General features: G+C 52.4%; 1 protein-coding gene across 1 annotated transcript; it reads right to left on the bottom strand.

Annotated features, from left to right (window-relative positions):
• Window positions 1-2,087: 2,087 nt before the first annotated feature.
• On the bottom strand, window positions 2,088-4,940 carry LOC123139374 (protein tesmin/TSO1-like CXC 3). The gene is made up of 6 exons (XM_044559188.1): window positions 4,654-4,940; window positions 4,488-4,556; window positions 3,319-3,496; window positions 3,130-3,225; window positions 2,991-3,054; window positions 2,088-2,883 (listed from the first exon to the last, which is right to left on the bottom strand). The coding sequence occupies exons 1-6, from the start codon at window positions 4,857-4,859 to the stop codon at window positions 2,372-2,374; spliced, it is 1,125 nt and encodes a 374-aa protein (XP_044415123.1). The 5' UTR covers window positions 4,860-4,940; the 3' UTR covers window positions 2,088-2,371.
• Between the last annotated feature and the right edge of the window lie 21,913 nt (window positions 4,941-26,853).

Here is a 26,853-nt window from a genome sequence, read left to right on the forward strand (position 1 = left end):
GTCATGGAGGGGAGGCTCAGGATTTTGTGATAGGAGTGAGAGTTGAGAGTGAGCGGGTTGGAGGCTGTGGTTGATTTGTTCAGTTACAAACGGGCAGGCTCTTCACCGTCACCTACTACCCGCGCCAGGGCGCCGGGGAGTTCGTCGTGCCCAAGCAGGAGGTGGAGGACGCGCTGATCGGCGCCTGGGCACCCGGCGTGCAGGTGCGCATGAAGTTCCTCGACGCCGAGGAGCGCCGCTCCGAGTGGAACAACGGCGCCGTCAAGGCCGTCGAGTCGTCGACCCCTCCATCTGGCGCATGCTCGAGGTACATCTTGCGTCCATACATCCATCTCTCCAGTCAATCCATCCGATCGTTGCGATAATTGTCTGGTTGATCGATGGAGTCCACCTCTGTTTGGTTCAGGCATGCTTGCTTCAATTTGTTTGCTCTGCCATTCAGTATGGAGTAGCCCTAGATGTTCACCATGCTAGCGACTCGCCCGTCAAACCGCAGAGATCCCTCGCATGGAGTAGCCCTAGATGTTCTAGGCCACCACCGCCAATCCGGCGAGCCTACGCTGCGACCGTTCATGGCGCCTGGGGGCAATGAACTGGCATTGCGGTCATGGAGGGGAGGCTCAGGATTTTGTGATAGGAGTGAGAGTTGAGAGTGAGCGGGTTGGAGGCTGTGGTTGATTGTTCAGTTACGAATGTGAGCGGAATATTTTCCCTACTTAAGAAAAAGTGGCAAATTGGATAAGGCAGTCATATTTTTTTGATCAGGTCATACAATATATTTTTTAGGATAGAAGGGTAAATGCATTAGTTTGTTGTTTTAATAGTTAATAACAGACGCGGTGGCGTATTAGTTGCATCCCCAACAACAGCCATCATATTTTTGTTTTGTGGTAATGCATGACATTCAACTGTATGTTACAACATGGCAATGCCTCATGAGACATCGAATTTGCCTTCTTGGCTTGGGGTCGTCATGGGCGGCGCACGCCTCCTCCGCCTTGATGGTCGTGGCGGATCGGCACGAACACGGGAGGAGGGGATCATGACGGAGAGCAAGCGGTTGGTGGGGGCACTCCTCCTTGGTGGTCCGTGGGGAAGTATGGTATGAAGGGAAGAGGGCGCCAGGACGAAAGTGAGGTGAGTCTCATCCGGTTATAAAGTAGAGGGCTCCAGCGAGAAATATTAGGCTATGGTGGAAACTGAGCTGGAAGGAGAGAGGGTCCGACATGAGGGAAGGGTGCCTCATGGTGTGGGGTTTTGTGTTGTGTTGGGACCGCGTGTTGGAAATAACATGGCGGATAGTTCGGACAACGACATTGCTCCCCATATATGAGATGGATTTGGGGCAGCCTGTACTAAACCCGGGCAAACGTCGGGCCGGGCCGGGTTTCGAGCCGGGCTTGTAAAAGCCCGACCTTCATTTCTCAAGCCCGAGCCCAGCCCGAAGCCTGAAATACTCCCTGTTTTCAAGCCCAAGCCCGGCCCAAAATCAAGCCCGAAGCTCGAAAGCCCGGCCCGAATGCTGTTTTTTAGTACGCGCACGTGCAAGCCCGGCCCGAAGCCCGAAAGCCCGGCCTGAAATACAGAAAAATTGAAGCTCGAGCCCGGCCCGAATTATCTTTCGGGCTGCAAAACAAAGCCCGAGCCTGGCCTGAATGTCAAGCCCGACCTGGCCCGGCCCGGGTTTTTCGGGCCGGGTCGTCGGGCCGGGCTGCCCATGCCCGGGTTTAGCCCGGACTGTCCAGTCGGTTGAGTTTTGAGACCGTTGGGCGCCCGTTTGAAGTCCCAACATGCCCGGACGTACGAGGAAGAAATGAGCTTCGACCATAGAGGTGATCTTAATCATTTATTTGATTTATTTATATACATTATAGCCCGTAGCAACGCACAGGCATTCTACTAGTATTCCTAGCTACTCCCTAAGAACGTTTTTTTTATTCTAATAATGTAGTGTCAAAAACACTCTTATATATTTGACGCATATATTCCACAAGGATCTTGTAAGAAAAATACCAACAGTGATCCCCTATTTCTGCTGGAGAGAACCTGCTCCGCACGGAGAACTTGCAACCCCAGACAACATCTCATCTCAGGCACAACATCACATTAGCTACAGGTGCATAACAAATCATCAATTATTGCAACATGCCACCAGGTACTCAGCCGCTAAGCTCTCTACAACGACAGGCGGTGCAGATCCGGGATACACATCTCAGTATACAAGAAAAAAAACCCTAAGCATCCTGTGAATTCCAGCCGGCCAGCAGGGCATCCATCATCACCATCATCTATAAACGCAACATCCAATGCTCCCCCCTCAAATCTCACCCGGAGGCCAACAACAACGCTAGAGAGAAAAAAAAACACCGCCCTAAGTCAGGTGCTGGATCTTGCGCTTGAGCCACAGGGCGCGGACATCGAGCCCCAGGGAGACGAATATCTCCCGGTTGCCCGGATGCAGGAACACGTCGGGGGCCACCGACTTCTCCACCTGCGACAGCTCCACCATGCCGTTCAGGATCTGGACGCACCGCGAGATGCTGTAGGTGTCCTCCTGGACCTGGTGCTTCGCCAGCTGCCACTCGTGGCTCGAGCTCTTGTTGTTCTCTCCCGAGTCGTCGACCGCCCGGTGGTCGTTGCCCTGCCTCTTCGAGGACTGCTGCCATGAGCGCGGCTGCCACTGCGACAGCACCTGCGGCAGCAGGTGCGTGTCTCTGCTCGAGGCCTTGCTGCGAGGCGGGGTGTGCTGGAAAGAGGACTCCTTTGAGATGGGTGATTGAAGGCGAGGCGAGCGCTCCACAATGAAGTCATGTTCGTCCTCGCTATGGTCCAGATCTGCACCGGTGTATATAAAACGCTTGCTTTCGTCCGCCATAAAACCTTCTGCAGTAGGACGACAGTCATTAGCCAGCACGCGATGATATTGCACAAGGGGATATTTACACAGGTTTCATTGAAAAGGGAAATTATCACAAGCATTCCGTGCTTACCATTTTTCCCATAAGGATTCTTGCAATCCTCACATCGACAAAATAAGGAGCATCCAGTCCCATCCTGTTCACACCAATCAACTTGAGAACAAATTTGTACCCCAAAGACATAGTGAAGTGTTTGGAGCTAAGATGGAACCTGGTAGCAATCACAGTATTTCTTTAGGCAACTTGATTTCTTGCAGTTGCAACCTCGCCTTGGTGGAGTTGAAGAAGAAGAATTGTGTGCGTCTTCCTGCAGGTGACAAAGACATAGAATGGAAATTATTATTATGAGCCAAAAGGAACTTAAAAATGCAACATCGTCTAACTGAGTCAAGAAAACAACCATAGTTTCAGCATTAGCCTCCAGTCTTCTATTAATTTTCAGAGACATCCGTTTCTGACGTGAAAGTAGCACCTTGCGAGTGGTCTGAACTGTCTCTGCAAAATCAGCCTTGTTGAAACATGGCACACATCCACATTTTTCAGAACAATAACCTCCACCAGCAAAACATGGACAATACCTGCAGACGCAGACAATCATGATTTATGTTAATGGTTCATCAGAGCATGGTTACAAATCTTAATTCATAAAAAAAATATTGGCATATACAGGCACATATAGATACGATTTCATTTAAAGTGATCATTAAGCAAAAAACTAGACCAGCAGGGGTAGGAGCCCTTGCGGCTTTTTAATTAAGAAGGAATTTTGTGAGACACACACCCAATCCCATGATATTAACCGGGATGGTTAAATGACACCCACTGGGATCGAACCCTCCCCGGCGGGAATGCGCCACTGCACTCCCACCACTGGGGCACTGGGCTAGGAGGACATCCACATTTAAACTAATCATCATATACTGATAAACGTTTTCACCAATATAATGTGTCCCAATAGATAAAAAACGACCTGGGATTCTAAAACACTTCCATAGCAAGATCTCGAGTCATTTTTTATCTACGGGAACACATTATAAGCTGCTTAGTCCGGCCACGCAGATATAAGCTGCTCCATGAGCTATGTTTCAAAGGAGGAATTGAGGTAACTTACGAAGCGGAATCATAGTAATAATCAAATAGTGCACAAACGAATGCTAAAACAAGTGATGCACTCCCCATCATGAAAAATCAATTCTGAATTTGGGAACCTCTGCAGCAAGCACGTATATCAGGAAAATAATTTCCTGAATTTTTCACTGCATACTACAAGAGGCAAGCTGCTACCAGTTCACTGGAGAACCCAGCATACCAAAGGGATTTTTGAAACTGAAGCAGATATGTGACCAGGACATCAAATTAGACAGGATGATTAAGCCATCCCACCCTCGCGCAGATGCCCCTCTCCAAAACCTAAACGGAATCAAATCTGAGCAGCGAAACCCCACGGCACCCAACATTTCAAAATCGGCCGTCCCTGTCTAAAGCACCGCAGGCGAAACAGGGCACATCCTAGGGCCCGGCGGCGAAATCGTGGCGCAATCGGGAGGGACAGGGGGAGTGCTCACTCACAGCTTCAAGCATCTGGACTTTTTGCAGGCGCAATGCTTGCACCCATCCGCGGCGTCCTCCACCTTCTGCCTGCTCAAACAACAAACGCCCGCCTCAGTCAGATCAGCCGGCGAGGCGCCGGAAACGGGGAACGGGGACGCACGGGGCCGGGGCGGGGGGAGCTCACCTCTTGGGCGTGGTGGCGAGCGCGAGCTGGTTCATGCTGCCGGGATCCGGCAGCGCGTCGGGCCCCTCCGCCGCCGCCGCCACCGCCGGGGGCGGCGAGGGCGGGGGCTCCATGGCCGAGAGGGGCACCGCCGCCGTGAGGTGCGGGTGCGGGGGCTGGGGCGGGGCCGGCGAGGGGGGCTTGACGGAGATCGGGGTGGCCTCCATGGGAGGAGCACGGGGCGAACGAGGGCACACGCGGGGTCCGGCTGGGGGCAGGAGGTGGCTTGGGCTCTTTTGAGACTGTGCGCGGGGCCCCCGTCTTGAAGAGCCAGGGGCCTCCTCCGGGGGTTTTGTTTTTGGTTTTTGGTGGTTTGTGAGAAAAGGTTTTACGGTTTCGAACTAAATCCGGGGCAGTTTCGTTTGGACGCCTTTTTGGTGGCCAGGAGATTTTTTTGGTTTGAGATTTGGATCTGGTGTGGTTTGTGGGTTTTTATTGCGCGAATGCTACCTGGTGAACGTTCGCTATGAAGGGACGACATTTCGAACGATTTTTGATGGTATTTTCTTGGTTGTGTGTGGGTGGCAGTTTTTTCATAGCGACATGATATTTTCTAGGAAGATGGCAGTTTTTCATACATCATCCTAGAAAGTGTCATCTCGCTCTTAAGCAACTGTCATCACCGTAAAAAAACGGATGCACACTATTCTCTTGTCTTCATTTACTCTAAAACACTACAATTAGCGGGAACACATTGATTTTGCTTTACTTTGTATTATTATGATTGCAGATTCAATTAGCTGTAATGCATCAAAGCCAACATAACACGGGTATGTCCTAGTGTTGAGGACATCAATACTACAGTTACAGCCATAATCTCTGCTGCTACATATACTGTATCAATTATTAGAGCTCGCACACGCCAATTAAATTATCAGGTATTGTCGTTTCTTGGTAACAATTCTAATGTTCATGAGAATATGATGCTACCTAAATTGGACACATTTGTTTTGCTTACAATGAAGGGTTGAGCATGGACAAGAAGAATAAACATTGGAGCATGATCAAGCATGGAGGGGATGGCGCGCACAAAAGGAACAAGAACGAAGTTTCAGTGGAGTTTTCAACACTTTGGAGCCACCATAATGACATACAAAGACATGCACGAAATATAACAGATGGCCTTAAATAAATTTCGTCCATAGCTTAATATAGGTGTTGCGTCACCTTATTTTTGGGCCAGACCCATGTATTTTTGAAATACACATAATAGGCTATTTTTAGAGTCTGTATTATTTGGAAAAACGACTTATGATAGAATTTAGTCCCACCTTGCCAAAGGTGGACGAAATTCCCCTCTGTCTCCCTATAAATACAACATTTAGGGCATCGTTGTAGACTGGGTTTGTTTAGATTAAAATTCGCCATAGTTTAAGAATCCCACTTTGATCAATAAAACTTCTTAAATTCGCAATATCCAGATTATAATCTTAGTTTTTTACTTGTTCTTCGTTTGCCTGCAGAAAATAGACCCTCGTAGTCAGGTTGATCGTACTCTAGCATGGACAATAACCTCTCGAAGTTGGTTTAGCGATTGCTAAGGCGCAACGTCTTCGCACATTCATAAACGGATCGTCAAAGTCTACTTCACCAAAAACGATAGTTACGATGGTACACCTTAGCCCCTATCACCTAGATATGCCTATTAAATGTAAAACTTGTTCAGATGCCTCATAATTTCCTTGTCGTTATTTACTCTAAAATGTTGGCTTTACTAGTTAGCATTCTAATTGTAGATATAGTTAGCTGGTACGCTTTGGATTTGCTTTACTTTGTGTCATTGCGGATATAATCAGCTGGAACACCACAAGACAATATAACACCAGTATTTCGGGAAAAATGGCTGGTTCCCGAGTATCTACCATTCATTTGTCGCTTTTAGCTTCAATTTACCTTGTGCCATTTTTTGCGAGAAATTTCTAATCTATTCATTTTCAATCATGACAATACAAAGGACACCGGAAAAAATAAATAGAAAATCACATCCAGATTCATAGACCACCTAGCGACGATTACATGCACTCAAGCGAGCCGAAGACGCGGCGCCGTCATCGCCCCTCCCTCACTAGAACTGGGCACAACTTGTTGTAGTAGACAGTCGAAATGTCGTCGTGCTAAGGCCACATAGGACCAACGAAACAGCAACCGCCGCCAATGAAGAGAAGTTCAGATCAGAAGGATCCAATCTTAAGACACAAGAACAAAGATGAACGAAGACCGTATCCGAGTAAATCACCAAAGACAACCATCGACCGAATCTCGCGAGATCCGCCGGAGACACACCTCCACACGCCCTTCAATGATGCTAGGCGCACCACCGAAACGGGGGCTAGGCAGGGAGAACCTGATTCCATCTTCAAGAAGCAGCCGCCGTCTCGTCTTCCTGAGCAGAACACAAACCCTAACAAAACTTGAAGAAGCACCTAAAAATGAAGCCCTCTGTCAGGGGTTGGATGCAACATATGCCAAAGGATGGCTTATCATGGTGGGAGCGAGTAGAACGTCGCCGGTGCCTGGAAGCGGGATAAGGCGTAGACACGAACGCTGGCGTACTTTACCCAGGTTCGGGGCTCTCCTAGGAGATAACACCCCTAGTCCTGCTCTGCGGGGTCTCCGCATGATCACTAAGGCACAAGTGATACAATGGTGCTCCTCGAGCTGTGTGCTAGAGGCAGAAGGAGGCAAGGCTAGCTCTCTTCCTGCTCTAGGGGGGTGGCTAGTTCTAATGGAGTGGGAACCATTTGCATGGGTGGCCTGGGGGGTTTATATAGGCCTACCCCCCAGGGGTACAATGGTAATCTGGCCGGCTGCTGGGCCCGGCTGTCAGTGTCTCCAGCCTCCGGCTTCTCCGCCGACCGCAGGGGCCCACCGCCTGGTGGGCCCTTCCGTCTGGTTGGTGGCTGTTCACTGTAGCCGTGTCCTCAGTGATGGGGGCTTGGTCATCTTTAGCGTGGCTACAGTCCCACCGCCTGGTGGGAGGACACTGTAGCCACACCTGGTCTTACCAGCTTAATGGCGTGCTCGCCTCGAGACAAGGGACGGCCGCCTGCTGGAGGCCGGCCCCTCTCTGATCTGCCTGGTCGAGCTTTCGCCGTCTTCCTTGGGGTCACTGTCCGATAGGGCCTGCCTCTGGCGGGACGTACCGATAGGCCGTCGTGAGGAACAGGGCTCCGCCTGCTCGGAGCAACGTCAGGGTAGATACGGCATAGTGCTCCATCGTGCGGAGATCTCCGTCTGTACGGAGCACTGTAGCCACGCCCGTCTCGAGCGTGGGAGTGCTTCACTGTAGCCATGCTTTGTCTTGTACTCTTAATGGGAGCTCGGCCGCCCCGTAGTCGTGAGGTAGCCGCCTGCCTGTAGCCGCCCTCTCTGGAGGGCGGCGCCAGGAGCCGGTCACTCGAAGCGTCGTAGTCTCGGGTCGACCGCCCTCTGGCAGTCGGCCGTTGAGCCAGCCGGCCTCAGAGGACGGAGCTTCGGCTTGGGGCCCAGCTAGGCAGAGCTGGCCCAAAAGTCTTGATAGATCATGGGAATCGGGTGAGCCTACCCGTGGCCCATTACTCCGACGGTAGTCCCCGAAGCCGGTGAGGCGCCGCGGTCGAGGGGCTGCGAAGCCTCAGCAGCTTCCACCCTCACCGGGCTCCGGGAAGGTGCCGGTCTGCTATGCCGCCAGCCTAGCAGGCGGAATTCGTACTGTTGGCTTTTTGAACTTCAGGACGGGAGTCTAGGTGGCGTGCCTGCTAAGCTTCCCAGGCCGCCGCCCGCCACGGACGCGCCACACGGCGCGCGTCAGCCGGGTCAGCCTGCCACCCCACATTTTGGACGAGACGTGACACAGGGCCGGGCCCGCCACTACCGTGCCTCAGCGACCGGGCGGATCCACTGCGCCGAAGGGGGCAGTTGCTTTTCCCACGATCTTTTACGACGTGGTAAATGCATGCGGGAAACGGGGGTCGGGGGGACGTGGGCGCAGTTAATCCCACAACCCCACGTCCCGTCCCCTCGGCTTCACAGCCCGGGCACTATAAGTAGGAAGGAGGGAAGGTGCGGCAGAGCTTTCGCGCCCCCTCCCACTCATCTTCTTCCTCTTCTCATCCTCCGCTGCTGCTGCTGCCGCAACGCCGCCGCCGTTGCCCACCGTCGGCGCGTTTCTCCTCTCTGCGCCGCCAGCCGGGGCCATGGGCGACTGGGACGGATCGACGGTGATCGAGGATCACATCTCCTTCCTCCGCGACACGCGCCGGATGCCCAGCGCGGCCTTCATCAAGGCGCGGGTGCCGCCGAAGATGGAGATCTCGCCGGTGCCGCAGGAAGGCGAGCGGGTCGTCTTCCGCTCGCATTTCCTGCGCGGCTTCGGCCTCCCGGCAAGTGACTTCTTCCGCTCCTTCCTCAACTTCTACAATCTTCAACCTCACCACCTCACGCCCAACGTCGTGACTCTGCTTTCCGCCTTCGTCACGACGTGCGAGGGCTACCTCGGCATCCTCCCCACAATCGAGCTGTGGGGAGCATTCTTCTATGGAAAGCTCGGCACCTCCGCCAAGGAGACGACGGTCGAGTGCGGGGGCTTCGTCACCATGCGCCGGCCGGCGAAACGGAACGCCTTCCCTGTCATCAAGCTGGCGCAGTCGTTGAAGATGTGGCAGCAGTCCTATTTCTACATCGAGAACGTGGACCCGACTGCGGACTTCCTCAACCTGTCGGCTTACGAGGCCGGCCCTCCCACCGGAGCTCGCACTTCCTGGAAGTACAAGCCGAAGCCGGTGTCGGCGGACGCGGCGGCCGCCATCGGCCGACTCCGAGTGCTCCAGGAGGCGGAGGGCCTCGTAGCCTCCGACCTCCTCATTGCCTTCGTCGAGTGCCGGGTCCTCCCGCTCCAGAGCCGCCCTCATCTGATCTTCTGGATGGGCGGACACCGCGATCCGTGCCGGCTGTGCACGAAGGGGATGCCGCCTACTGAAGTTTCACGGATGGTGAACGAGATCTCCGACCTCAAGGTGTCGGAGGTGGAGTGGCGGTACGGGAAGCGGCCATACTCCCGCCACAACCCTCCCCCGACTGTAAGTCTCTTCACTTGGTCTTTGGAACCGTTTCCTTCAACTTCGTTTCTCTTTATGACGCCACCCTCCTTGGTTGCAGATTTATATGTCCGAGGCGACGGCCGCCCTCCTGGGGCCGGGTGATGCCCTCCAGGCGGACAGGGCGGAGAGCGATCTGGACGACCCCGACTTAGGGGTAGCCACCCTGGTTGACGACGCGACAGGCGGCGGGGGCAGAACGGACGGCGGTAGTGGAGCAGGCGGCTCCGAGGGAGGCGGCGGCGTGGAGGCTTGGCCTGACAATGACGAAGATGAAGATGAGCCGAGCCCTACTCGGAGCTCCGCCACCACCGGCTCCGGCCCCTATTCTGGACCACCCGCTCAAGGCGGCAAGCGCAAGCGGAAACAGGGTGCGACCCTGTTCGGCAGCGCTCTGAAGAAGCCCAAGAACCCAGCCGCGGCGACCAGGCGGAAAGAAACCGCGGCCAAGGCGGCCCAGTATCAGAGGCGCCTGAAGGTGCCTGTTATGGGTTCGGCGTAAGTATCCTTCCTTCACTCCTTGTATTTTTGTCATTCTGGTGTGAAAGCCTTCCTACTTGTTTTCTTGTTTCAGGGCCCCGCTGACCCTCGAGAAGTTGGGCGCTGCCTCGGTCCTCAGGTCGGCAACGACCTCCTCGACCAGTCGGCGCATCGACCCGGCTGCCGACCTCCAGGAGGCGACAGAGCGGAATGCGCGGGAGACGCGCGAAGAAGAGGCCGACCGCCTGGCCAGGGAGCAGGCGACCTTGTCCACCGCGTCCGCCGAGAGGGCGCTAGCGTAGGCGGAAGCCCAGGCCGCGGAGAGGGAGCAGCTCGTGGAGGCCGTACGCTGCCAAGACCCGCTGCTTGTGGTGCCCCTGAACACCGCGCCGCCTCTGCCTGAATTCGAGGCGACGGCCGGAGGAGCAGGCGGCGACTACCCGATCCAGGAGCAGGAAGGCGGCGACGTGGCCATGCCGTACGTCTTTGTGCCGCCACCCCCGCCCCCGCCGCCCCTGCCAGCCAGTGAGCCGCGGGACGAGCAGCCGGTGGCGCCGCCGGTCGTAAGTACGATGGTGACGGACCTGATCCCTGCGGTCCGTCTACCCACGCGCCGCCGTCTGGAGAAGGCGGCCTCAGCGCCGCGGCCACAGGCGGTTGGCACCGCAAGCTCGTCGGCCCCTGATACCAAGGCGACCAGCACCGCACCTGTAGGCTGGATACACGGGGCGGGACTAGTGCCCTGAACCAGGCGTCTCTTGACGTCCAGGCCAAGCTCCGGGCGGAGGGGGAGGCCCTTAGGCACTGCAACGAGGCCTACTTGGAGTCGCGCACTGCCATCTGCGTAATTTGTCCTTGGCTCTTTTCTTCGAATGATCTTTTTTGCTTCTCTTGTGGGGGCGCGCAAGCGCACCTACTGGGTGTAGTCCCCAAGTTCCGGGTCGGCTGCTGAGCAGGCGGGTTGGAACTTCATCTTGTGACTGTTGACTGCTAACTTCTTTTGCTGTCTCTTCTGCAGGATTATCACAACTTCCGCGCGACTGCCTACAACTCCAAGGTCCGGGAGCTGGAGGCACAAACGGCCCATCTGGCCGAGAGCCGGCGTAAGTTTCTTTCTTCCTTCTTCGCAGGGGAGCGCTGGCGCACCCGCGGGCTGTAGTCCCCGAGGTTCGGGCCGACTACTGAGCAGTCGGGCCGAATCTCCTTAGTTGTTTCTTTCCTCTGCCAACTACTTCTTTTTCACGGGGGCGCGCTGGCGCACCCGCGGGCTGTAGTCCCCGAGGTTTGGGCCGTCTGCCGACCAGTCGGGCCGAATCTCCTCGGTTGTTTCTTTCCTTTGCCTCGTCCGCTTGACTGATGCTTTCTCCTTCTCTTTCTTTCTTCAGAGGCCAACGCCGCCCTGCAGCAGCAGCTGGGTGAAGCCAACACCATCCTACGTGGCAAGGAGGCGGAGTGCAGCAAGCTGGCGGAGGAGTGGGACCGCCTGGTCGCCCAAATTGCCGAGCAGGCAGAAACCCTCAAGGCGGCCCAGCTAAAGGCGGAGACGGTGGAGACCAGTCTCCTTGCCGAGTTTGAGGTCGAGCGCTCCTCCTGGGCCGACAAGGAGGTCCAGTGACGGCCTGCTTCAGCAGCATCGAAGACTTGGTCGATGGTAAGCCTTCTTTTCTTGGTTTTTTGTTTTGAGCTGTCGGCCTTTGCTTATAGCCTTGGCCTTTTCTTCTTCTGCCTGGACAGATTTCTTCCCGGGCCATGCCGTGGCCCGATCCAAATGATCGAGGCCCAGCACGAGGAGCGAAGGGCGGAGGGGGCGCAGATCGCCGCGGACGCCCCGCGGACTCTTGGCGAACAGGTCCTCAGCATTCAGGCCCAGCTTCGGCCTGCTCACCGCTTGCTGCGCCGCCACCAGCGCATCAGAGCCCAGGCGGTCTCCGCCCTCTGGCCAGGCTTGCTGGCTCTGCGCACCCCAAGTCGGACTGCCGACTGGCTGGAGGTGGCAGCCGGCCGCCTGGAAGCCTGGAAAGGCTCAGCAGCCCGGGCAGGGGCGCACCGGGCCTTGGAATTCGTCAAGCCGTGGTACCCTGGGCTAGATCTAGCCTAGTTAGCCACATTACAACTGGAGGCGCAGGAGGAGCTTGTGGCGGTGGAAGCTGATCTTGTCAACAGGGCGGCGGCGATCGCCGACTTCACCGACACCAGTGTCTTTGTCCCGGAGGTGGTCGAGGAAGGCGGTGAAGCTCCACACGAGTGGCTCGGGTTAAACCCGGAGGACAACGAGGATTCGGCTGAAGTCATCGACTCCAGTGACGAAGGGGAGGACGGGGAGGAGGACAAAGAGGAGGAGGAGGAGGAAGACGAGGAGAGCAACGTCGACATGCTGGAAGTCGGGGCGGACGGTCAGCCCCAGCCTGAAAGGGCCTCAAGCAACGAGCCACGCGCCGAGGTGCCGCCCGCTACTGGAGGTGGTCAGGCGGGGACCGACCAGCCACTCGTTCCTCCGACGGATGCCGGTGACTCCGTCCTCCAGTCCTCCGCCTCCCCGCCTACTGCTGGCGATCCCTCCGTCCAGACAGAGCCGCCTACCGCGCCAGGTGGTGCGGCCGACTCCGGCATCTAGCCAGAGTCCTTGGCCACGCCAGTCGGCACTGTCCAGCCGGATCCTTCTGCCCCGTCAGCCGGCACCGCCCAGCCGGAGCCTTCTGCCCCGCCAGCCGGCACCGTCCAGCCGGAGTCTTCCGTTGTGCCAACCGGCATCGCCCAGCCAGAGTCTTCTGCTGCTCCTTAGGGCTTATCTGCTTTCCGCTTGCCGTTCTGAACTTTTTTGTTAAATTCGCGCAATTCCACCCTCGGGGCGTATGTCAAAACTTTGTTTGAATGCTGGCCAGTGTTGGAAATATGCCCTAGAGGCAATAATAAAGGGATTACTATTATATTTCCTTGTTCATGATAATTGTCTTTTATTCATGCTATAATTGTATTATGCAGAAATCATAATACATGCGTGAATCATAGACCACAACATGTCCCTAGTGAGCCTCTAGTTGCCTAGCTCGTTGATCAACAGATAGTCAAGGTTTCCTGACTATGGATATTGGATGTCATTGATAACAAGATCACATCATTAGGAGAATGATGTGATGGACAAGAACCAATCCTAAGCATAGCACAAGATCGTGTAGTTCATTTGCTAGAGCTTTTCCAATGTCAAGTATCTTTTCCTTAGACCATGAGATCGTGTAACTCCCGGACACCGTAGGAGTGCTTTGGGGGTACCAAACGTCACAACGTAACTGGGTGACTATAAAGGTATACTACGAGTATCTCCGAAAGTGTCTGTTGGGTTGACACAGATCGAGACTAGGATTTGTCACTCCGTATGACGGAGAGGTATCTCTGGGCCCACTCGGTAATGCATCATCATAATGAGCTCAAAGTGACCAAGTGTCTGGTCACGGGATCATGCATTACGGTACGAGTAAAGTGACTTGCCGGTAACGAGATTGAACGAGGTATTGGGATACCGATGATCGAATCTCGGGCAAGTAACATACCGGTTGACAAAGGGAATTGTATACGGGGTTGCTTGAATCCTCGACATCGTGGTTCATCCGATGAGATCATCGAGGAGCATGTGGGAGCCAACATGGGTATCCAGATCCTGCTGTTGGTTATTGACCGGAGAGCCATCTCGGTCATGTCTACGTGTCTCCCGAACCCGTAGGGTCTACACACTTAAGGTTCGGTGACGCTAGGGTTGTAGAGATATTAGTATGCAGCAAACTGAAAGTTGTTCGGAGTCCCGGATGAGATCCCGGACGTCACGAGGAGTTCCGGAATGGTCCGGAAGTAAAGAATTATATATGGGAAGTCGAGTTTCGACCATTGGGAAAGTTTTGGGGGTCACCGGTATTGTACCGGGACCACCGGAAGGGTCCCGGGGATCCACCGGGTGGGGCCACCCATCCCGGAGGGCCCCATGGGCTGGAGTGGGAGGGGAACCAGCCCCTGGTGGGCTGGTGCGCCCCCCCCCTTGGGCCCTCCTGCGCCTAGGGTTGGGAACCCTAGGGGAGGGGGCGCCTCCACTTGCCTTGGGGGGCAAGGCACCTCCCTTGGCCGCCCCCCCTTGGAGATTCAATCTCCTAGGGCCGGAGCCCTCCCCCAGGGTCCCTATATAAAGAGGGGGGAGGGAGGGCAGCCGCACCCTTGCACTTGGCGCCTCCCTTCCCCCTTGCTACACCTCTCCCTCCTGCAGACGCTTGGCGAAGCCCTGCCGGGATCCCTGCTGCATCCACCACCATGCCATCGTGCTGCTGGATCTTTATCAACCTCTCCTTCCCCCTTGCTGGATCAAGAAGGAGGAGATGTCACGCTGACCGTACGTGTGTTAAACACGGAGGTGTCGTCCGTTCGGCGCTAGGATCTCCGATGATTTGGATCACGACGAATACGACTCCCTCAACCCCGTTCTCTTGAATGCTTCCACTCGATCTACAAGGGTATGTAGATGCACTCCTCTCTCTCGTTGCTAGATGAACTCATAGATTGATCTTGGTGAAACCGTAGGAATTTTTTTATTTTCTGCAACGTTCCCCAACAGTGGCATCATGAGCTAGGTCTATGCGTAGTTCTCTTTGCACGAGTAGAACACAAATGTGTTGTGGGCGTATATATTGTCAACTTTCTTGCCACTACTAGTCTTATTTTGCTTCAGCGGTATTGTGGGATGAAGCGGCCCGGACCGACCTTACACGTACGCTTACGTGAGACAGGTTCCACCGACTGACATGCACTAGTTGCATAAGGTGGCTAGCGGGTGTCTGTCTCTCCCACTTTAGTTGGAGCAGATTCAATGAAAAGGGTCCTTATGAAGGGTAAATAGAAGTTTACAAATCACGTTGTGGCTTTTTCATAGGTAAGAAAACTTTCTTGCTAGAACCCTATTGCAGCCATGTAAAAGATGCAACAACAATTAGAGGACGTCTAACTTGTTTTTGCAGCAATTGCTATTGTGATGTGATATGGCCAAAAGTTGTGATGAATGATGAATGATATATTGTGATGTATGAGATCATGTTCTTGTAATAGGAATCATGACTTGCATGTCGATGAGTATGACAACCGGCAGGAGCCATAGGAGTTGTCTTAATTATTGTATGACCTGCGTGTCAATGATTTTACGCCATGTAACTACTTTACTTTATTGCTAAACCGTTAGCCATAGTAGTAGAAGTAATAGTTGGCGAGCAACTTCATGGAGACACGATGATGGAGATCATGATGATGGAGATCATGGTGTCATGCCGGTGACGAAGATGATCATGGAGCCCCGAAGATGGAGATCAAAGGAGCTATATGATATTGGCCATATCATGTCACTACTATTTGATTGCATGTGATGTTTATCCTGTTTTTGCATCTTGTTTACTTAGAACGACGGTAGTAAATAAAATGATCCCTCATAATAATTTCAAGAAAGTGTTCCCCCTAACTGTGCACCGTTGCGACAGTTTGTTGTTTCGAAGCACCACGTGATGATCGGGTGTGATAGATTCTAACATTCACATACAACGGGTGTAAGACAGATTTACACATGCAAACCACTTAGGTTAACTTGACGATCCTAGCATGTACAGACATGGCCTCGGAACACAAGAGACCGAAAGGTCGAACATGAGTCGTATGAAAGATACGATCAACATGGAGATGTTCACCGATAATGACTAGTCCGTCTCACATGACGATCGGACACGGCCTAGTCGACTCGGATCATGTAACACTTAGATGACTAGAGGGATTTCTAATCTGAGTGGGAGTTCATTAAATAATTTGATTAGATGAACTCAATTATCACGAACTTAGTCTAAAATCTTTGCAAACATCTCTTGTAGATCAAATGGCCAACGCTCATGTCAACATGAACTTCAACGCGTTCCTAGAGAAAACCAAGCTGAAAGATGATGGCAGCAACTATACGGACCGGGTCTGGAACCTGAGGATCATTCTCATAGCTGCCAAGAAAGCGTATGTCCTAGAAGGACCGCTAGGTGAAGCACCCATCCCAGAGAACCAAGACGTTATGAATGCTTGGCAGTCACGTGCTGATGATTACTCCCTCGTTCAGTGCGGCATGCTTTACAGCTTAGAACCGGGGCTCCAAAAGCGTTTTGAGCAACACGGAGCATATGAGACGTTCAAGGAGCTGAAAATGGTTTTCCAAGCTCATGCCCGGGTCGAGAGATATGAAGTCTCTGACAAGTTCTATAGTTGTAAGATGGAGGAAAATAGTTTTGTCAGTGAGCACATACTCAAAATGTCTGGGTTGCACAATCGCCTGTCCCAGTTGGACATTAACTTCCCAGACGAGGCGGTCATTGACAGAATCCTTCAGTCGCTCCCATCGAGCTACAAGAGCTTTGTGATGAACTACAATATGCAGGGGATGGTGAAAACTATTCCTGAAGTATTTTCAATGCTGAAGTCAGCAGAGGTAGAAATAAAAAAGGAACATCAAGTGTTGATGGTCAATAAAACCACTAAGTTCAAGAAAGGCAAGGGTAGGAAGAACTTCAAGAAGGACGGCAAGGATGTTGCCGCACCCGGTAAGCCAGTTGCCGGGAAGAAGTCAAAGAATGGACCCAAGCCTGAGACTGAGTGCTTCTATTGCAAAGGGAAGGGTCACTGGAAGCGGAACTGCCCCAAATACTTAGCAGACAAGAAGGCCGGCAACACTAAAGGTATATGTGATATACATGTAATTGATGTGTACCTTACCAGTGCTCGTAGTAGCTCCTCGGTATTTGATACCGGTGCCATTGCTCATATTTGTAACTCAAAGCAGGAGCTGCGGAATAAGCGGAGACTGGCGAAGGATGAGGTGACAATGCGCGTCGGGAATGGTTCCAAGGTCGATGTGATCGCCGTCGGCACGCTACCTCTACATTTACCTACGAGATTAGTTTTAAACCTCAATAATTGTTATTTAGTGCCAGCTTTGAGCATGAACATTGGATCTGGATCTCGTTTAATGCGAGATGGCTACTCATTTAAATCCGAGAATATTGGTTGTTCTATTTATATGAGAGATATGTTTTATGGTCATGCCCCGCTGGTCAATGGTTTATTCTTAGTGAATCTCGAACTTAATGTTACACATATTCATAATGTGAATACCAAAAGATGTAAGGTTGATAATGATAGTCCCACATACTTGTGGCACTGCCGCCTTCATCACATTGGTGTCAAGCGCATGAAGAAGCTCCATGCTGATGGACTTTTAGAGTCTCTCGATTATGAATCATTTGACACATGCAAACCATGCCTCATGGGCAAAATGACCAAGACCCCGTTCTCCGGAATAATGGAGCGAGCAACCAACTTATTGGAAATCATAGATACCGATGTGTGCGGTCCAATGAGCGTTGAGGCTCGCGGAGGATATCGTTATGTTCTCACTCTCACTGTTGACTTGAGTAGATATGGGCATGTCTACTTGATGAAACACAAGTCTGAGACCTTTGAAAAGTTCAAGGAATTTCAGAATGAGGTAGAGAATCAACGTGACCGAAAGATAAAGTTCTTACGATCAGATCGTGGAGGACAATATTGAAGTCACGAATTTGGTACGCACTTAAGGAAATGTGGAATCGTTTCACAACTCACGCCGCCTAGAACACCTCAGTGTAACGGTGTGTCCGAACGTCGTAATCGCACTCTATTGGATATGGTGCGATCTATGATGTCTCTTACCGATTTACCGCTATCATTTTGGGGATACGCTCTAGAGACAGCTACATTCACTTTAAATAGGGCTCCGTATAAATCTGTTGAGACGACACCGTATGAATTATGGTTTGGGAAGAAACCTAAGCTGTCGTTTCTAAAAGTTTGGGGATGCGATGCTTATGTCAAGAAACTTCAACCTGAAAAGCTCGAACGCAAGTCGGAAAAATGCGTCTTCATGGGATACCCTAAGGAAACCATTGGGTATACCTTCTACCTTAGATCCGAAGGCAAGATCTTTGTTGCCAAGAACGAATCCTTTCTGGAAAAAGAGTTTCTCTCGAAAGGAGTAAGTGGGAAGAAAGTAGAACTCGATGAAGTACTACCTCTTGAATCGGAAAGTAGTGCAGCTCATGAAAATGTTCCTGTGGTGCCTACACCGACTGGAGAGGAAATTAATGATGATGATCAAGGTACTTCGGATCAAGTTGCTACTGAACTTCGTAGGTCCACAAGGACACGTTCCACGCCAGAGTGGTATGGCAACCCTGTCCTGGAAATCATGTTGTTAGACAACGGTGAACCTTCAAACTATGAAGAAGCGATGGCGGGCCCAGATTCCAACAAATGGCTTGAAGCCATGCAATCCGAGATAGAATCCATGTATGAAAACAAAGTATGGACTTTTACAGACTTGCCCGATGATCGGCGAACGATAGAAAACAAATGGATCTTTAAGAAGAAGATGGACGCGGATGGTAATGTTACCATCTATAAAGCTCGACTTGTCGCTAAGGGTTATCTGCAAGTTCAAGGGGTTGACTATGATGAGACTTTCTCTCCTGTAGCGAAGCTGAAGTCCGTCCGAATCATGTTAGCAATTGCCGCATACTATGATTATGAGATGTGGCAGATGAACGTCGAAACGGCATTCCTTAGCGGCTATCTTAAGGAAGAACTGTATATGATGCAGACGGAAGGTTTTGTCGACCCTAAAAATGCTAACAAGGTATGCAAGCTCCAGCGATCCATTTATGGGCTGGTGCAAGCATCTCGGAGTTGGAACATTCTCTTTGATGAGATGATCAAAGCGTTTGGGTTTATGCAGACTTATGGAGAAGCCTGCGTTTACAAGAAAGTGAGTGGGAGCTCTGTAGCATTTCTCATATTGTATGTAGATGACATACTTCTGATGGGAAATGATATAGAACTTTTCGACATCATTAAGGCCTACTTGAATAAGTGTTTTTCAATGAAGGACCTTGGAGAAGCTGCTTACATATTAGGCATCAAGATCTATAGGGATAGATCGAGACGCCTCATAGGTATTTCACAAAGCACATACCTTGATAAGATATTGAAGAAGTTCAATATGGATTAGTCCAAGAAAGGGTTCTTGCCTGTATTACAAGGTGTGAGATTGAGCTCGGCTCAATGCCCGACCACGGCAGAAGATAAGGAAGAGATGAGTGTCATCCCCTATGCCTCAGCCATAGGATCTATTATGTATGCCATGCTGTGTACCAGACCTGATGTAAACCTTGCTGTAAGTTTGGTAGGAAGGTACCAAAGTAATCCTGGCAAGGAACACTGGACGGCGGTCAAGAATATCCTGAAGTACCTGAAAAGGACAAAGGACATGTTTCTCGTCTATGGAGGTGACGAAGAGCTCGTCGTAAAGGGTTACGTCGACACTAGCTTCGACACATATCTGGATGACTCTAAGTCACAAACCGGATACATGTATATGTTGAATCGTGGAGTAGTAAGCTGGTGCAGTTGCAAGCAGAGCGTCGCGGCGGGATCTACATGTGAAGCGGAGTACATGGCAGCCTTGGAGGCAGCGCATGAAGCAATATGGATGAAGGAGTTCATCACTGACCTAGGAGTCATACCCAATGCGTCGGGGACGATCACTCTCTTCTGTGACAACACTGGAGCTATTGCCCTTGCCAAGGAGCCCAGGTTTCACAAGAAGACCAGGCACATCAAGTGTCGTTTCAACTCCATCCGTGAAAATGTTCAAGATGGAGACATAGATATTTGCAAAGTACATACGGATCTGAATGTCGTAGATCCGTTGACTAAACCTCTTCCGCGAGCAAAACATGATCAACACCAGAACTCTATGGGTGTTCGATTCATCACAATGTAACTAGATTATTGACTCTAGTGCAAGTGGGAGACTGTTGGGAATATGCCCTAGAGGCAATAATAGAAGGATTATTATTATATTTCCTTGTTCATGATAATTGTCTTTTATTGATGCTATAATTGTATTATGCGAAAATTGTAATACACGTGTGAATACATAGACCACAACATGTCCCTAGTGAGCCTCTAGTTGACTAGCTCGTTGATCAACAGATAGTCAAGGTTTTCTGACTATGGATATTGGATGTCATTGATAATGAGATCACATCATTAGGAGAATGATGTGATGGACAAGACCCAATCCTAAGCATAGCACAAGATTGTGTAGTTCATTTGCTAGAGCTTTTCCAATGTCAAGTATCTTTTCCTTAGACCATGAGATCGTGTAACTCCCGGACACCGTAGGAGTGCTTTGGGTGTACCAAACGTCACAATGTAACCGGGTGACTATAAAGGTATACTACGGGTATCTCCAAAAGTGTCTGTTGGGTTGACACAGATCGAGACTGGGATTTGTCACTCGGTAATGCATCATCATAATGAGCTCAAAGTGACCAAGTGTCTGGTCACGGGATCATGCATTACGGTACGAGTAAAGTGACTTGTCGGTAACGAGATTGAACGAGGTATTGGGATACCAACGATCGAATCTCGGGCAAGTAACATACCAATTGACAAAGGGAATTGTATACGGGGTTGCTTGAATCCTCGACATCATGGTTCATCCGATGAGATCATCGAGGAGCATGTGGGATCCAACATGGGTATCCAGATCCCGCTGTTGGTTATTGACTGGAGAGCCGTCTCGGTCATGTCTACGTGTCTCCCGAACCTGTAGGGTCTACACACTTAAGGTTCGGTGATGCTAGGGTTGTAGAGATATTAGTATGCATCAAACCGAAAGTTGTTCGGAGTCCTGGATGAGATCCCGGACATCACGAGGAGTTCCGGAATGGTCCGGAGGTAAATAATTATATATGGGAAGTCGAGTTTCGGCCATTGGGAAAGTTTCGGGGGTCACCGGTATTGTACCGGGACCACCGGAAGGGTCCTGGTGGTCCATGGGCCACCCATCCCGGAGGGCCCCATGGGCTGAATGTTGGAAATATGCCCTAGAGGCAATAATAAATAAGTTATTATTATATTTCTTTGTTCATGATAATAGTCTTTTATTCATGCTATAACTGTATTATCCGGAAATCGTAATACACGTGTGAATACATAGACCACAATATGTCCCTAGTGAGCCTCTAGTTGACTAGCTCGTTGTGATCAACAGATAGTCATGGTTTCCTGGCTATGGACATTGGATGTCGTTGATAACGGGATCACATCATTAGGAGAATGATGTGATGGACAAGACCCAATCCTAAGACTAGCACAAAAGATCGTGTAGTTCATTTGCTAGAGCTTTGCCAATGTCAAGTATCTCTTCCTTTGACCATGAGATCGTGTAACTCCTGGATACCGTAGGAGTGCTTTGGGTGTATCAAACGTCACAACGTAACTGGGTGACTATAAAGGTGCACTACAGGTATCTCCGAAAGTATCTATTGTTTTATGCGGATCGAGACTGGGATTTGTCACTCCGTGTAAACGGAGAGGTATCTCTGGGCCCACTCGGTAGGACATCATCATATGCGCAATGTGACCAAGGAGTTGATCACGAGATGATGTGTTATGGAACGAGTAAAGTGACTTGCCGGTAACGAGATTGAACAAGGTATTGGTATACCGACGATCGAATCTCGGGCAAGTAAAATACCGCTAGACAAAGGGAATTGTATACGGGATCGATTGAGTCCTTGACATCGTGGTTCATCCGATGAGATCATCGTGGAACATGTGGGAGCCAACATGGGTATCCAGATCCCGCTGTTGGTTATTGACCGGAGAACGTCTCGGTCATGTCTGCTTGTCTCCCGAACCCGTAGGGTCTACACACTTAAGGTTCGATGACGCTAGGGTTATAAAGGAAGCTTGTATGTGGTTACCGAATGTTGTTCGGAGTCCCGGATGAGATCCCGGACGTCACGAGGAGTTCCGGAATGGTCCGGAGGTAAAGATTTATATATAGGAAGTCCTGTTTCGGCCATCGGGACAAGTTTCGGGGTCATCGGTATTGTACCGGGACCACCGGAAGGGTCCCAGGGGCCCACCGGGTGGGGCCACCTGCCCCGGGGGGCCACATGGGCTGTAGGGGGTGCGCCTTGGCCTACATGGGCCAAGGGCACCAGCCCCAAGAGGCCCATGCGCCAAGAGAAGGAAAAAAAGGGAGAGTCCTAAAGGGGGAAGGCACCTCCGAGGTGCCTTGGGGAGGATGGACTCCTCCCCATCCTTAGCCGCACCCCTTCCTTGGAGGAGGGGGCAAGGCTGCGCCCTCCCCCTCTCCCTTGGCCCTATATATAGTGGGGAAAAGGAGGAGCAATGATACCTAAGGCCTTTGGTTTCCTCCCTCTCCCTCCCGTGACACATCTCCTCTCCCGTAGGTGCTCGGTGAAGCCCTGCGGGATTGCCACGCTCCTCCATCTCCACCACGCCGTTGTGCTGCTGCTGGATGGAGTCTTCCTCAACCTCTCCCTCTCTCCTTGCTGGATCAAGGCGTGGGAGACGTCACCGGGCTGTACGTGTGTTGAACGCGGAGGTGCTGTCCGTTCGGCACTTGATCATCGGTGATCTGAATCACGACGAGTACGACTCCATCAACCCCGTTCAGTTGAACGCTTCCGCTTAGCGATCTACAAGGGTATGTAGATGCACTCTCCTCTATCCTTTCTACTCGTTGCTGGTCTCTCCATAGATAGATCTTGGTGTTGCGTAGGAAAATTTTTGAATTTCTGCTACGTTCCCCAACACTGAAGTGGGAGGGTAACCAGCCCCTGGTGGGCTGGTGCGCCCCCCCTTGGGCCCCCTTGTGCCTAGGGTTGGGAACCCTAGGGGAGGGGGCGCCTCCACTTGCCTTGGGGGGCAAGGCACCTCCCTTGGCTGCCGCCCCCCCTTGGAGATTCAATCTCCTAGGGCCGCCCCCCAAGGGTCCCTATATAAAGAGGGGGGAGGGAGGGCAGCCGCACCCTTGCACTTGGCGCCTTCCTTCCCCCTTGCTACACCTCTCCCTCCCGCAGACGCTTGGCGAAGCCCTGCCGGGATCCCTGCTGCATCCACCACCATGCCGTCGTGCTGCTGGATCTTCATCAACCTCTCCTTCCCCCTTGCTGGATCAAGAAGGAGGAGATGTCACGCTGACGGTACGTGTGTTGAACGTGGAGGTGTCGTCCGTTCGGCGCTAGGATCTCCGGTGATTTGGATCACGACGAGTATGACTCCCTCAACCCCGTTCTCTTGAACACTTCCGCTCGATCTACAAGGGTATGTAGATGCACTCCTCTCTCTCGTTGCTAGATGAACTCATAGATTGATCTTGGTGAAACCGTAGGATTTTTTTTATTTTCTGCAACGTTCCCCAACAGCTAGAGGCCTTTATCCATGTAAATATTTATCATTGCTCGTGCTTGCTGTGCCGACCTCTGGTCTTTTTTCCTTTTTCTCCTTGGCTATTTTCCTTTGCGCCAACCCTTTGGCTTTGCTTTCACCAGCCGGACGGCCTCTCTGTGGACCGTGGCTGATTTCAGCGTTCTAGCCATTGGTGAGGGGGGCTAGGGCTTAGCCATTCGGAGGTTTTTGGTAATAGAGGCGGAGGCCGGCCGTCTGGCTGCCAAGCAGCCAGGCGGCTAAGTGCGATGCCGCCCTCTACTATATGCGTGCTTTTCCTTAGTCGTTCTTCCGTATGGGGCACCTCTTTGCAACCTTTGCCCGCCATGCAGTCGCTCTGCAAGCTGTGGCTTCTGACAAAGGGAGTTTTTGGTGCCGGCACACTACTTGTCCGGCTGCAGGAGGCGGCATATTGTAAAAGGCGGCGAGGCTCCGGGCCGACTGGTCGGACCCGGTGCCAGGCGGAAAGGATAGACTACACATTCTCATGAATATGACGCTTATCATATAGATAAAAGAGGGCAGTCCCCGAGCTCTTCTCGGGGGACCCGGAGTCTTTATACATAGTACAGAAGGTAGCATGATACATACTGCTTTCAACTGTAAAAACTTCGGAGGAGGTTTGTGTTCCATGGCCTCTCCGTCTCCTTGCCTGAATCATCCCTCTTGCGCACTCTGGGCTTCTGGGCATCGATCAGATAGTAGGCATCGTTGCCCAACACCTTACTGATGATAAAAGGGCCTTCCCAAGGTGCCGAGAGCTTGTGTTGTCCGGCTGTTCGCTGGATCAGCCGGAGCACAAGGTCTCCCTCCAGGAAGGACTTTGGCTTCACCTTGCGCTTGTAGTATCGGCGCAGGCTCTAATGGTAGATGGCCGACCGGCTGAGTGCCAACAGCCGACCTTCCTCCAGCAAGTCGACGCCGTCTTCTCGTGCCTCCTTGGCGTCTGCCTAGGTGTACATGGTGACTCTTGGGGAGTTGAACTCAATATCCGTCGGGATGACGGCTTCGGCACCGTAGACGAGGAAGAAAGGCATGAAGCCTGTTGACTTGTTTGGAGTTGTGTGCAGGCTCCAGAGGACGGCCGACAACTCGTCAAGCCAGCAGCCGGCCGAGCGCTCCAGAGGCTCGACCAGTCGGGGCTTGAGGCCGGACAAAATGAGGCCGTTTGCACGTTCCACTTGGCCGTTTGACGGTGGGTGGGCAACGGACGCTAAGTCCAGGCGGATGCCCTGTGTTGCACAGAAACGAGCCAAGGCCCCCTTGGCGAAGTTGGTGCCGTTGTCGGTGATGATGCTGTGTGGGATGCCGTATCGCGTGGTGATGTCGGTGATGAAAGTCACGGCAGTCGGCCCATTCAGCTTCTTGATTGGTTTTGCCTCTATCCACTTGGTAAACTTATCCACAGCAACAAGCAAGTGAGTCATGCCACTGTGGGCTGCCTTGAATGGTCCCACCATATCCAGTCCCCATACAGCAAAGGGCCAGGCTATGGGAATGGTCTTGAGTGCAGAAGCCGGCAGGTGTGGCTTGGAGCGGAACTCTGGCACCCTTGACACTTCTGAACTAGCTCTTTGGCCTCTTTCAGGGTGGTCGGCCAGAAGAACCCGTGGCAGAAAGCCTTGGCCACAAGTGATCTTGAAGCCGCGTGGTGGACGCACTCGCCCTGGTGGATATCTCTGAGTATTGCTTGGCCTTGATCCGACTCCACACACCGCTGATAAACCCCTGTTACACTTCGTCGCACCAGCTCTCTGTTGACTATGGTGTAAGCTGCAGCTCGCCTCTGCACCTGTCGGGCTGAGACTTCATCGGTTGGCAGCTCTTTATTCACCAAGAACTTGAGGATTGGCTGGGCCCATGAGGGCGCCGCAATTTCTTTGATTGCAACTACTGCAACTTGAATGAGGGCGGCTGGTAGGGGAGGCGGCGGGTTGGCAGCTGCTTCCGCCTGCTGTGTTGGAGAAGTCCCCAGGCCGACTACTGAAGTCCCCGGGCCGGGTTCTGAAGTCCCCGGGCCGGGCGCGGCTGTAGCAGTCCCTGGGCCGCCTATCGAGATCCCCATGCAGGCTTCTGGGGCCCTCAAGTCGGATCCGACTGCTTCGGGAGGGGCCGGCACAAAGATGGAGTCTGAATCAGGAGACGGCTTGACAGACGGCTTCAGAAGGCGGCGTAGGGCGACGCCGGCTGGTATTGCTTGTCGGGTGGAGCCAATCTATGCCAGAGCATCTGCTTGCTCGTTGTCATTTCTTGGCACGTGAAGGAACTCGCACCCATCAAAGTATCCGCTGAGTTGCTGCACGAGGAAGCGGTAGCTGGCCATGTTTGCATCCTTGGCGTCCCAGTCGCCTGACGACTGTTGGACCACCAAGTCGGAGTCACCATAACACAGGATCCGACGGATGCCGAGTTCCTTGGCAAGCCGGAGCCCATGTATGAGTGCCTCATACTCTGCTACGTTGTTGGAGGCGACAAAGTGGACTTGCAACAGTATTTGAGCTTGTCGCCTTTGGGAGAGGTGAGGACGATGCCGGCTCCCAGGCCAGTGCACATTTTGGAGCCATCGAAATGCATCCGCCAATGAGTGGAGTCTGGCGCAGGCGGCAAATATTGGGTCTCGGCCCAATCGACGAGGAAGTCGGCCAACACTTGTGATTTGATGGCGGTGCGAGGCTGGTAGTAGATGGTGTAAGGGGCCAGGTCAATAGCCCACTTGGCCACTCGGCCGGAAGCATCTCGGCTCCCAATGATCTCAGCAAGTGGAGCTGTGCAGACAACAGTTATTGGGTGCTCTTGAAAGTAGGGCTTCAGTTTCTTGGCGGCAAAGTGCACGCCGTAACACATCTTCTGGTAGTGGGGGTAGTTTTGTTTGGAGGTGGACAATACTTCACTCAAGTAATACACCGGTCTCTGGACCGGCAATGCTTTGTCCTTCTCCTTGCGCTCTACCACCATGACTATGCTGACAACCCGGCTGGTGGCTGCAATGTAGAGGAGCATGGGCTCCTTCTCAGTCGGAGCCGCCAGGATAGGCGGGGTTGCCAACATCTTCTTGAGCTGGAGAAAAGCTTCGTCCGCCTTGTCGTTCCACTCGAAAAAAGTGGTCTTCTTCATGAGTTGGTACAGGGGAAGGGCCTTCTCGCCCAGCCGACTGATGAAACGGCTGACTGACGCCAAGCAGCCGGTGAATTTCTGCATGTCCAGCAGTCGGGTGGGCACTTTCATCATCTCAATTGCTTTGATCTTC

Source organism: Triticum aestivum, chromosome 1B (assembly GCF_018294505.1).
Source record: "Triticum aestivum cultivar Chinese Spring chromosome 1B, IWGSC CS RefSeq v2.1, whole genome shotgun sequence".
Lineage (NCBI taxonomy): Eukaryota > Viridiplantae > Streptophyta > Magnoliopsida > Poales > Poaceae > Triticum > Triticum aestivum.

Excerpts from the sequence above, each read along its gene's own strand:
- LOC123139374 (XM_044559188.1), bottom strand. The coding sequence starts at position 4,859 with ATGGAGGCCACCCCGATCTCCGTCAAGCCCCCCTCGCCGGCCCCGCCC. Across the intron at positions 4,557-4,653 it reads CTCGCCACCACGCCCAAGAG|GCAGAAGGTGGAGGACGCCG; the intron begins GTGAGCTCCCCC and ends TTGTTTGAGCAG. Across the intron at positions 3,055-3,129 it reads AATACTGTGATTGCTACCAG|GATGGGACTGGATGCTCCTT; the intron begins GTTCCATCTTAG and ends TGGTGTGAACAG.